The sequence below is a fragment of the Panthera onca genome, chromosome X (assembly GCF_046562875.1).
Source record: "Panthera onca isolate mPanOnc1 chromosome X, mPanOnc1 haplotype 2, whole genome shotgun sequence".
In the NCBI taxonomy this organism is placed as follows: Eukaryota; Metazoa; Chordata; class Mammalia; order Carnivora; family Felidae; genus Panthera; species Panthera onca.
The window spans coordinates 39,559,320-39,571,977 of record NC_138357.1 but is presented as its reverse complement, the minus strand read 5'-3'; the positions used below and the strand labels follow the sequence as shown (position 1 = coordinate 39,571,977).

General features: G+C 39.8%; 1 protein-coding gene across 4 annotated transcripts in view; it reads right to left on the bottom strand.

Moving 5' to 3' along the window:
- ACSL4 (acyl-CoA synthetase long chain family member 4) overlaps nucleotides 1-12,658 on the bottom strand; it is a 99,781-nt gene that overhangs the window by 42,849 nt on the left and 44,274 nt on the right. For 2 of the 4 annotated variants that reach the window (XR_014136864.1, XM_081793982.1), the window contains exons 3-9: nucleotides 11,659-12,186; nucleotides 11,238-11,415; nucleotides 9,777-9,886; nucleotides 9,519-9,657; nucleotides 7,278-7,428; nucleotides 6,999-7,122; nucleotides 3,747-3,818 (exon numbers count right to left, since the gene is read on the bottom strand). Coding sequence is in view for 3 of the 4 variants with exons in the window: in XM_081793982.1 (XP_081650108.1) it covers nucleotides 3,747-3,818; nucleotides 6,999-7,122; nucleotides 7,278-7,428; nucleotides 9,519-9,657; nucleotides 9,777-9,886; nucleotides 11,238-11,415; nucleotides 11,659-12,009 (1,125 nt within the window). In the remaining variant the exon portion in view is untranslated. The remainder of the gene's footprint in view (nucleotides 1-3,746; nucleotides 3,819-6,998; nucleotides 7,123-7,277; nucleotides 7,429-9,518; nucleotides 9,658-9,776; nucleotides 9,887-11,237; nucleotides 11,416-11,658; nucleotides 12,187-12,658) is intronic. The other 2 variants (XM_081793983.1, XM_081793984.1) reach the window with 2 other exon arrangements.

Below are 12,658 nucleotides of genomic sequence, written 5' to 3'. Positions count from 1 at the left end.
TGAAAAGAATTACACCAACACGGAGATGGTCTTTAGTTGAAGATACCTTGTTTCTGACCTCTTAGGTCAAAGTTTTTAGTATAATGGATATATTTACTTTATTATATAATTAATTTCACTGACTTTACTTGTTCACGATTTCAAAAAGACTAGGGACACGTATAGGGATTTTCCGGTTCTATACACTAAGTTTATCTAAAAATTTTAAAAAATGTCTACTAGATTGTAAATAATTCATTCACCTCCCACATAAGTATCATTTTTAATTCTTTTTTTCAAATATATTCACTTATTTTCCAATAGCACCGAAAAACACCCAACTATGTTGAATCTAATTCTGATGTTTTTCTCGCTACTACCTTGTGACTCTTATAGCATGGCAGAGAGATTTACAGAGTTTCTTAAGAGTTGTCTTACAGAATTTTCTAGAGTTCCTTAAAATTCTTATGTCCCTGTAATTTAGGCATTTCTACTCCCTTTCAGTAGAAGCTAAGATTACAAAAACGAACAGGATTCTTGCTCATGGCTCCTTGGAAAATTCAAGGAGGACTAGGTTCGAGATACAGTGACTCCCAAGGTAATACACAAAACAACAACAAAGAACCCTGAAACAAACCAGCAAAAAAGCCCAGACTATCACTAAATGATGTTTTCTTGAAATGAGTAACCACAAATTAATAAGAATTATTGCATAAAGCACATCTATTTATAAACACCTAGTTTTAAATAGTTAAAGTGGCAATTAGTGGAAATTCAGTTGTGCTACCATGAATAGTTTTATGAATGGCTCTTTCGATATCATAACAGAGCCATTCACAAATAAGGACAGCAAAAACATCTCTTGCCTTATGCTATGGGAAAGTAGTCAGAAAGGAAAAGACAAATACTATATGGTCTCACTTCTATGTGGACTCTAAACCGGCCAACCTCAGCAACAGAGAGTAGACTGGTGGCTGCCAGAAGCTAGCGGGTGGGGCAAATAGGGAGATGTTGGTCCAAGGATACAAACTTACAGGCAGAAGATGAGCAAGTCCTGGGGATGTAATGTACAGCACAGCACAGGGAGTATAGTTAACAAGACTGTATTATATGCTCGAAAGTTGCTAAAAGAGTAGATCTTAAATGTTCTCATCACACACATACACATGGTAACTTTGTGAGACGATGGGTGCGTTAACATTATTATAGTAATCTTTTCACAATACATACATATGTCAAATCACTGTACACTGTATACCTTAATTGACACGATGGTATGTGTCAATTATATCCTGATAAAGCTCATGGGGGTGGAGGGAGGCTGCAATGGCATTCAAGGATGGCACAATGTTGTCCTGTCCATTTCCACAGATGGAATCATTGTGTTAACTGACATATTTGTCTAGATCTGTGATTGAGAAATTCCAAAAGTTCCCTACAGGACTTTAATATCCTGTAACTATCCCACTTAAGAAAGTGAATAGGATGTCAGGTGGAGGAAAAAAGCCTACAGGAGTGAGACAGATGTGACAGAACTACCTCCACTGCTCTTTCCAGTAGATAAGAGTCATGGGCACTGGAAGGCCTCTATGAGTAAGGAACACAAATGATAGTCGTAACAAATTGGCAGGATTTATTATTAGCACAAGTCACCCTTCACTTCAACCTAATGTTACATGATGTTCAACTGAGTCAGTGCTTACAAGAAGCAGTGATGTATTCTAAATTCTCAGCCTGTGAATATGTGACTGTACAATACTAAATGGATCTTTCATTCTGATCCAGGAAAGAAACAAACTCAGATAATAGAATCTATCGATTTTCAGTAAAAAAGATTTTTTAAGGCCTATTTATACAGGAGGGGGAGGAGTTAAGGGAACCAACAAAGTTCAGTGAAACACCCATGGACCAGCAACATGAGAGTCTGTTTACTATCCTCAGGCCTAAAGAACCAAGAGGAGAGATGTATTATTGGAACCCGGTGAAGACTGTAGCCACGGGCAAGACCTGGTTACAGCCAATGGGAAAGAGATTGTTCAATGGACGCTTGACAACTGCCCCAAATCGCAGCCCAACAGGGAAGGAGCAAAGGCAGTAAATATGCAGAACCCCTCCTCTCTCCCTGCCCTGTGATCTCTCCTGAGCGCCAGTAATTGGCTGAACCCAACAAAAGACAAGCAAGCCCTGGTGATTCATCCACAGAAGTTAGCCTTCCAAGGCACCAAGTAAAGAAGAATGGACCATGGGCAATTAGAAGATACACAGCATATCCACAAACTCCTGCTTATCCTTCAGGCCTAAATTCAGACATTGCTTCCTACAGTCCTTGGTCTTTTTCCTTCCCTATGTTCTCTGATAGGGTTTACTAGGGACTCCTGTACTTTGAGTAATAAACCCAAAATATTATTTCCCAAAACACCAAACACAATCACAATCCTAAACAGACAGGCATAGTAGTTAAGAAAAGTCTGGTATCAGACTGGTAGAGTTCGGGCTCTGTGACTTTGGGAAAACTTTTTTTTTTCTTTATAAAACCAGAAAAATAGGATCCACCTAGAAGAGTCTTAGGGAGGATTAAGTGAGATAATCCATCTAAAGCCCTTAGGGACAGGTCCTGAAAACAGCAAGTACTGTAGTACCTATCATTAGCATCACTTTATTATGTTTTAATCAGAAGCTTCTTTCAGTTTCCAAACTTGCCGAATTCTTCAGTACCTCTAAATAAAAAGGCAAAGGCTACTGTGCCCTCTTTTAATTCTTTCGTTATTTAATAATTTTGTAATAAGAAGCTTAAAAAACAAAGTGGCTGAACACTTCATTATCTCATCTCCAATTTTCCATGTACAAAAATAATTCTGGGAGAGATACTGGGATGAGACTTAAAATCTGATCGCAATACAAGCAGTCACGGTATACAGTCCCGCTGGAGTTTCCAAGCCTAAAAGTGCTAGAACATATCTGATTATGCACATTTGAAACACTGTGTGAAATGTTTATCATTACAAGGCCAAAAACGCTGTAACATCTTATTTTGATGAAAGGCAGTATTTCACATAAGGATTTTAAACGTCTGGAACTAAGCTTTTTTCTTTGGAAGATCTCTCAAGTGCCAGTTTTCCTAGTCATGATTAGGGTCAGGAGGCTTGGATTTGAGACTCAGTTCCATAACTTTGGATATGCTGCTTCAGTTCTCTGGGATGATCTACGCTTCCTCATTTGTTTGAAATTTGTGATTAGGGGCGCCTACATGGCTCAGTCAGTTAAGCGTCCAACTTAGGCCCAGGTCATGATCTCGCAGTCCATGAGTTCAAGCCCTGCATCAGGGTCCACGCTGTCAGTGTGGAGCCTGCTTGCGATTCTCTCTCTCCCCCCTCTGCCCTTCCTCCGCTCATGTGCACATCGCATGTGCACACTCTGTCTCTCTCTCTCAAAATAAACTTTTAAAAAGTTCAAAATAAAAATAAAATACAGTTTGTGATTAAACAAAAATGAGATCTAGAATATCTTCTACCTTTGAAATATTATGGCCACTTCTCACACTAGGTAATCTGAACTAGGTCATGTTCATCACTAATTTTCCAGGATCAGCAACACTAACAGGCATACGTGTCAGAAGTTTGCCAATGCTGATTTCAGATTTTAATGAACACACTTGCCACGATCTCAATTGAGTGAAGTTGTTTAAAACTGTATGCAAAACCCTGAGAACATCACCTTTAAAAAAGTCCAAGTGCAAGCAATAAAGGACATTTATATTCTGTACTCACCGGAACGGCCGCCATGAGTGTCGGCTTCAGCACAGTACAGTCTCCTTTGCTTCCCTTTTTAATTTTGCTGGACTACATGAAAGAAAAAGCAAATAGGATCAGGAGAGCCAGCCTCAGCAAAAAAGTGTGATAATTCAAGTACTGACAGTGACAGAAATTTACACAATGGAATCTGATCTTCTATGGCCCCGTTGAGTTATTGGTTACAACTCTCATAACTTGCAAATGTCTAAAGTGGAAGTGGCTTTAGTGCTTTATCCTGGAGATGATTTCTTCTAGTACATTTCGGCTTTCCTTAGAGGAGAAGCTCTGACTCATAATAAAGGAGAGTGGGATATTTGGGTAAAGTGCGCATTCTTATCTCTCACGTATCAAGCACAGCACAAATCATCCATTAAAAAAAGAGAATACAAAACCTCAGCTAAGGTACACTGAACACTAAAAGAAAATGGAAAATATTTTAACTTTCTTTGATTAGCCAAATGGCAAAGCCACCTCTTGAAGTCACTGCCGTTGATGAACACGATGGAAAAACACTAATTCGGTAACATTGTGGTTGACAGAATACTGAAGACCCTGCCAGTGACCATGTGGGGATATGCACATATATATCTAAGTATGTATATATTTCTCCTTTCTTTTGTTTTCTTTCATTGCTTACACACATAAATACTATTTGGGATTTCAAATATCAGAGCAACAGGTAGAAAAACTGATAAAGCAGCCCACTGAAAAAGGGAGATGAAAGGAAGAAAGAACCAGCTATAATGCAGTTTATTAGTCTGTAAGTTTAGATGTATGATGTGTCTATTAGTCACGCTGACATAGGCGGGAAGTAAACCAGCTCTTAAGGGACAGTGTGATATGCCAGGACCACCGGCTTCGTCATAGAAAACTTTCTGCCAATAGAACCAAATTGCTTTTATCCTGCTTTTCTTTAAGATGGATAAAGGAAATAAAATAACTGCTTGTTGTTTTATGTATGTGCGAGTGTGTGCACATTTGCAAGTGGAAACCGATGCCTGCACGTGCATATGACACATGGGAGGGCAGCTCTGTAGAGAGAAAGATGGGCTCTCATGTCCTGCAAGTCCAAGCTGCCCTCCATGTAGTGCTGACCAGTTGTCGCTTTAAAGAGCTGTTCCAGGGTAGCACTAGCCACAAGGAGCCCTTCTTCACTTTCTTTATGACTCTATGTAATGGTATCAGTTCTCTTCTTATGATCGCAATAATCTCAGGACAGCATCACGCTTATCTGTTGGCTTCAAATGTGGCACCTCTAATGTCCCACCAAATTTCTGATTTCCTATCTGAGGGAGATTCCTGGGTTTTTGATTCCTAGGAAGATTGAGACTTTTTATTAGGAAGTTCGTGAAAAAGACAGGTGGGCATTCACTCCAACTGCCCCCCCTTCCCTACACTGAGGCTATTATTTCCAGAAAGGCAGTGAAAGCTAGGGTTGCTAGTCCCTGACTTCTGAACTTCCCTAAGGTGGGGGGGAATCATACTCAAAGCTTATTGAAAGGTGTTTCACATTTTGAAACATTTCTAAATACAAGAAAAGCCCACTACAGTGCATCAAAAACATAATCGTTGTGGATTTTTTTTTCTTTTAACATTACAGAGTTTTCTAAAATTTTTATTTTACAGTTCAAGCCCCAGTCTTATTCATAGATCAATTTTAACTTGACTACATCAAGTCTCGTTTATTACTTTACTTGATCACTTCTTTTCTCCATTACTGTTCTAGCAGATTTTAAATGTGAACTTTCAGCTGAGTAGTTCATACGGCAGCTCTCCATCTTACAATGAGGTTGTGTTCCCTAAAGTACCAAGTAGGTAGTTGTCTAGAACACAGAACATTTTTCTCATGATAAACCCACTTCAAGAGGTGGTTGGATTATCCTGAGAAGTTGCAGGGAGGTGGTCATCATTCAGAAAGGACACAAGGACGTTATGGAGTTCCAGGAATGTTCTTTTTTATCTTGATCTAGATACGGATGGTTACAGGGGTCTATGTGTGTACATTAAATGCAATCAAGAAGTGTACTTAAGATTCATGTCCTTTAAGTTATACATCCAAAAACAATTTTTTTAAAAAGATGGTTGGAATCTCAAATCTAAAGACATCCATTTAACTTTTCTGCCTTAATATCACACAACCTACCTAACCTCTCCCTAAAACCAAGTCATTCCTATCTATACTCAGAAACTCTTTTTTGCCTCAACCTCTGGTTGACATTTTTCTATAGCAACAGGTCCAAAGAAGAAATTAAACAACTGTGGACAGTAGGTATTAGCTGTGTAATTTCAAATGCACGTAAAATACGTGAGTTAGCTCTAGCCATTGTTGGGCTTCCTACTGTGAACAAAGGAGAAGGGAGAACCCAGTTGGACTCCAGGCACAAAGCTGAGGGCTGCCTTTGGATACTCAATAGAACTTTCCATGATGATGGAAAGGTCTGGTACCTGTGCTGTCCAAAGTGGTACCCACTAGTGACACTTAGCTGCTGAGAACTTGAAATGTGGCTGGAGGGGAGGGGGACAAAACATAAGAGACTCTTAAATACAGAGAACAAACTGAGGGTTGCTGGAGGGGTTGTGGGTGGGGGGGATGGGCTAAATAGCTAAGGGGCATTAAGGACGATACTCATTGGGATGAGCCTTGGTTGTTATACATAGGGGATGAATCACTGGAATCTACTCCTGAAATCATTATTGTACTATATGCTAACTAACTTGGATGCAAATTTAAAAATTAAAAAAAAAATAGAAAACAAAAAGAAATGTGGCTGGAGCAACTGAGAAATGAGATTTTTCTCATATCATTGGAATTATCTCTACTTCAGCGTGCTGTTGTGGACAGCACAGTGTTAGAGAAAACTGAGAGCAAAACTGGGCCACGATCCTACCACCACATCTTCTCCCAGAAAACCTATCCCTGTTTATGGGTAATGTATCCAAAAGACTCGGTGCATTTATCTTCTCTACCCAAGCTATCCAGAGTCAAAATCTCATAAAACAAAATGAAAGTAACTGTAAGCTTCAAAATCATGTAAGAAGATGTAGATGAAACAACGCCAACAAATCCATAACTCTTTTTTACAGCTACATATTTGCCCACAGGGGCTATTTTTGAAGTCGAGGAGAAAGCTGCCAGTGAACTGAAGTGTCTCACATTCACAGTAATACGTTCTCAGCCAAACAGCGCAACTTAATAGGATGGCGCGGAAAGAGTAAAAGGCTTGTCACCTGGTCAGAGAGTGTAAGTGGAGAAGAATAGCCAATCCTACAGCCGTAGGTAAAGCAGGATATCTCTGCTGTCAGTTCTAGCACATGAGCCAAAGGCAAGTAGCCAATGTAAGTGTCCTTTGGTCTAAAATGAAATAAGAGAAACATGTAAGCCGTCAGGAAAAAGGCATGGTTAAGTAGAAACATCAATAGCCTTCTCGTTTCTACACAGATGGAGTTTAGACGATGTCGAACAGGAGCTCTCATCGCAAAGAAGAACACGGAATGAGTCTCTCTTACCCCAGCCCAGGAATCCTCTCACACTGGCCTGTCATTCCAGCTATCAAATTGCTATGGTGCATCATCACTCCCTTGGGCCGGCCGGTAGAACCACTGGTATACATGACAATAGCCATGTCCGAAGGAGTTGGTCTGTTCGGAGGAATGCTCGCTAAAAGAATGAAAAAGCACTGCGTTTTCTTCAGTTTAGAAGTTCAATTGCTTACACAAAGATTAAGAGTTTTTAGGTATTTTTTGCATAATGATGAACCATGTAAAACAAATGCTCTCTACTGACAACCGACACAAAAAATGGTGATCGAATTTCTGGTTACCTGCAGTGAGAGTCTTGAACGCCACTGTGGCCCTTTTTCTGGGTGTTGAGCCCAATCCCGGTCTACCCCTGCCTGGCTGAGGTGCTGCACACACAGCAGTGCTGTGGAAAGCTAGCCAGGACTTTGGAGAATCAGGGAGATAGACTATTGTGTGCAAGCCCTTCAGGCCTCAGTTTGCTCACCTTTAAAATGAGATGGCTGGGCCTGATTATGGTTCTCAACCACTGGGGGGCATGAGAATTACCTGCAGAACTTAAACAAAATACAGTCTCTGTCTCTGGCCCCCACCTCTGAGCATTCCGGGTCTGGGATGGATCAAAGGCTCCACAGGTGATACTCATACACACCCCTGATTGAAAGCCACTGGACTTGGTATTTTTCTCACTTTTTATAAAAATAATTTAATAATAACTGAACCATGGACACTGAATTAGATAACCATTATACATTTAACAGACTATTTTAAGATTACATTCCAAGCAGCACATATAATCCAAAGAACACCAAACCAAAATGATATTTTCTACTGTTTTTAGTGTTGCTTCTTGAAATCTGTGTAGGAAATCAGTTTTTCAAAGTACTGAAAGTGTACCTAGATAAAAATAACACCAAGAGGTCCTTTCTCTCTCCTCTCTCTCTGTGACTCACTCGCTCACTCACTCCTGTAGTTACAACCCATGTTATGTGTCTGGCTTCAGGACTCTTTTGGGTCTTCCAGATTTAGTGCTTATTGCCCTATCTGGATTGGACCATACTTTGATTCTGTCTAATCAAAATGAGACAGGAATTTTATGATACTGAGAGAGACCGTGTGGAGAGGTTTATAAACACTTCATTCCCTATCAATGGTAATATCTAAATAGTATCTAAATTTCACTTCTCTTAGCCCTCTGTCTGAACTTAGGAATATTATTGTTGTTGTTATCGTAATTTATTGTATTTTCGAAAGAGAGAGAGTGTGTTTGCATGAGTTGGGGTGAGGGGAAGAGGGAGAGAGAGAGAACCTTAAGCAGGCTCCATGCTCAGCGTGGAGCCTGACACAGGGCTCGATCCCACGACCATGGGATCATGACCTGAGCCAAAATCAAGAGTCGATGTTCAAGTGACTGAGCCACCCAGGTGTTCCTGAAGGTACAAATGTTGCATCATCTTAAAGGTCCTGAGCTCCAGTGCTATCTTTGCTTTTACTGAATGACTGGGGGAGGAAAATAGAGAGGTCTTCCCAACAGATTATATTCAGCCATCTTGAGCAGCGGTCGGCAGACTCCTTTTCAGAAAGGACCAGACGGTAAATATTTTAGGCTCTGAGGGCCATACAGCCTCTGCCAAAGGTACCCAGCCATAGACACTTGTTAAATAGTTGTCACGGTATTCTAGTCCAACTTTATTTACAGAAACAGACAGCAGGCTGTAATTTGCCAACCAATGTACTAGAGTCGTGTTTCTCAAACTATGTGTTGTGAGGACCTTTTCCCCTCTAATGATTTATGGATAGATGCTTTTGTAAAATACAATAAAAAGGCATTATTGGAAAAATGAAATGAACATAACACACAAACTTAAAATTTTTGCATTGGGGTGCCTGGGGGGCTCAGTCCGTTGAGTGTCTGACTCTTCATTTCAGCTCAGGTCATGATCTAGCATTTCGTTGAGTTCAAGGCCCACGTCGGGCTCTGCGCTGAGGGTGGAGCCTGCTTGGATTCTCGCTCTCTCCCATTCTCTCTGCCCCTGACCCACATGCACACACTCTCTCTCACACACACACAAAGTAAATAAACATTCAATCATATATGGTCTTGATAAAAATTTTAAAACTTTTTTTTAAATCCAAGAAGTGTACAGTTTTCACTTGCATTACTTCCTTTCCTGCCCTACTGACAACAAACCTTAAACAGACGAATAAATTTGTTTTACCAGCTTTACTTACCGTTTTCGGGCTTGGATCCCAACTCTTCTACTGATTGCATGCTGTGAATCTCAAATCCTTCAGGGTATTCTGCTTTATTGATAGTCTTATTGTCCACATAAATTATATGTTTGACACAGTTGATATCTAACAGTGCAGTCTGTTGAACAGAAACAAGATCCAGCTATTAAATACGGGCCCACGGTAAACTCAGTTATTGGACATTTTCATGACCTATCAGATAACACCATGTTAATTAAGAGAAATATTTTTATTTACCTTAAGTTTACTTTCCAGAAGTTCAACGCTAGTGATCAGGTAGGTGGCCTCGGATTCATTTAACCCATGAACTACAGCTTCTTTGCCAAGTGTGGCATATAAAGTCACAACTACATAATAAAAAAAAATACAAATGTGAACTAATTAAACAGTTAGGAGCTACATTATTTAAGTCAGCCTTTTGTGATAGGAACATTCATGGATGCACACATCTTATAATGTAATTTCATTTCACAGTCTCTGCCAATATCTTTCAACACTGCCTCAAACTTCGAGGTAGCCCCAACTTTTCCTTATAAATTCACAGGATTCTAACATCCTAAACCTGAAGAAACCCAGAAATACTGGAAGTGCCACAACTGTTCAAAAATTAGGCAATCATGATTCTCGAGGTGAGTAAGTTTCTGGCTGAACTGCTAATTCCGGTCAGAGCTAGCCTACCTAGGACTACCCTGTGACATGCAGGTTCACTGGCCATGGCACCAAACAGTGGGTACGTCCTTGAGAATCTTCAGACTGAGGATCTCAAATCTGAATCATGTTCTCACTCCTTCTAGGGAGTTTTTTATGTGGGCCCAACGTCCACACTGATTAGTGACCTCTAAGCCGTAACTGGGTGGCCAAGGAGATCTAGTCTTTAGGAGCTACCAGAGAAAGGAAACATGGGCTGAAACCAGGACCAGTTAGTATCAAAGGACATCTGCTAAACCTAGATCGGATTGGAAATTCAGCTCTAGGCTCATAACCAAAACAGCGACGTGGGTAAGAAGAGCCACTTTTCACAAGCTATTGTTTATTGAAGTTGGGTGATGGGTACATAGGGGATCATTTCATATTCATTTTTGTTTGCCTGAAATTCAAACTCCTGATTCCTACACTACACCTGTAGTGTTCTACCTCATTCAGTAAATAACTTAGTGCCTAGCACACGACAGGCACTATTCTGGACTTAGAATTTTTTTAAACCATTTCATGCACAATTGCAAAAACAAATGTTTGTGAAGCAGGAAGACACCCAACTTTACTTTCTGGCCAACATATCTAATGTGCTCATTTCACACGTAAAACAGAATGAGTCAAATGAGATGCCCTGGGCGTGAAGCAACAAATTAGAATTATCCTAAGCAACGGTATTTTTGTTTTTAATCATTATTTTGTGTGTCACTTCCTAAAAAACACCCCCAGGTCCCAAATATTTCAGGTACAATTCACTTCCAATTGAAAAGCAAAATCCTAAATTCTATCCATTCAGCTGCCAACTAATTCCCACGCTAGCTCTTAGAAATTACTTTAACAGGCATTATCAGATATCTTTTAACTACATTACGTACTGCTTTATGGATACAATGGATGCAGAAAAATTGCTAAAGAACACCTACCTTGAAAACAATAAGGTTGCAGGACAATTTCACATGTTACTAAAACCCTTTCTGTCCCCCTTCAAAAACACAAGGCACTTACGAGGGAAGTTGTACTTAAAGCAGGTCTGTGCCGCAATCATCCATTCGGCCCTGGTCTCACAGAAAATGGCAATAGTGTTCTTTGGTTTTAGTCCCAATGCAGTGAGTCCACTACCAAAATTATTCACTCTGCGGTTCACTTCGAGATAGCTCATCCACTTATAAGTCCCAAGAATTAACTGTTAAGGAGAGACATTCTCTGAATATTAGTACATTCAAGCAAGCAATTAAAATACCATTCAAAGTGTAGAGCTCTAAAATTGCCTTTAAGTGAATATACAGAAGCCATGAGCACCTTCTGAGAATTTGTTATGCAGCATATTTAAATGGAATGGCAGCATATTTAACATGCATTTGATTTATGATAAAGTAAAAACATACCTTCCCCTTAAAACAAATTAAAAAGCACAGAAATGCTATACCTTCTTAAAAACCTTTCCATTTGGCTGCATTTCATTTTCTTCACTTAGGATCTCTCTGGTCCCAAGGCTGTCCTTCTTCCCAAACTTGGACACAGCATGATCAAATAACTTATCCAGAGTGTCTGCTCCAGGGATGTCTATGACAGCTAGCGAGTCGAAGTGCGTGACAGAGCGATATGGACTTCCAGGTTTGTCTGAAGTGGGCTTAGCTTTTATTCTCTTTGCCATAGCGTTTTTCTTCTTCGCATTGGTAAGAAAATACCATGGAATAAATATAAGGGCACTGTATATTGTTATTAACAAGTGGACAGGCAGCAAAATAATGGTGAGCACGTTTAGCCTAAGTTTCATAGTGGCAAGGCTTCTACAATGGTGTTTATTTCTTGTTATTCTTTGGCTGCAGAAAGCCTTATTTTGCTGAAGAAGGCAATAATGGAAGCAGCAGTAAGAGGAGTATAGCCAAGGCAGTTCAATTTTAATGATACAGATAAAAGTTAGTAATCTTTGGAAGCCGACAATAAAGTACACCTGTAGGTGAAGACAATGAACCAGGCAGAGAGCAGGAAAAAAAAACAAAAACAAAACAAAAGAGTATTAACAAGTTGATAGCAACATTGATTTAAATACTCAGGTCTTCAGTAGTTTATATAATTGATTTGATACAGCAAGTTGAAATAACTGGTCTGAAAGACTGGCATTTTCCATTTTAATCATTATTACCATAAACTTCTCAATTTATTTATTTTTTTGGTTTTTAGGTATATTCTGCCCATCACTCTGCAAGTCACTTAAGTGACACTACTTTAATGCGTACACGAATGCATGGATGTGGTATTTCAGCTTGGCTAAACTTCGGGAATGCCAATGATGAGGTTTCTCTTAAGTATGCCCATGTGAACCAGGTAGTTTTAAACAGGAAGGGGTTTTGTAGCCCAAAGGGGAGAAATCCACCAGTTTAAGGCTTACTTCTCAATGCTCAACCCAGAGATACTATTCTGAG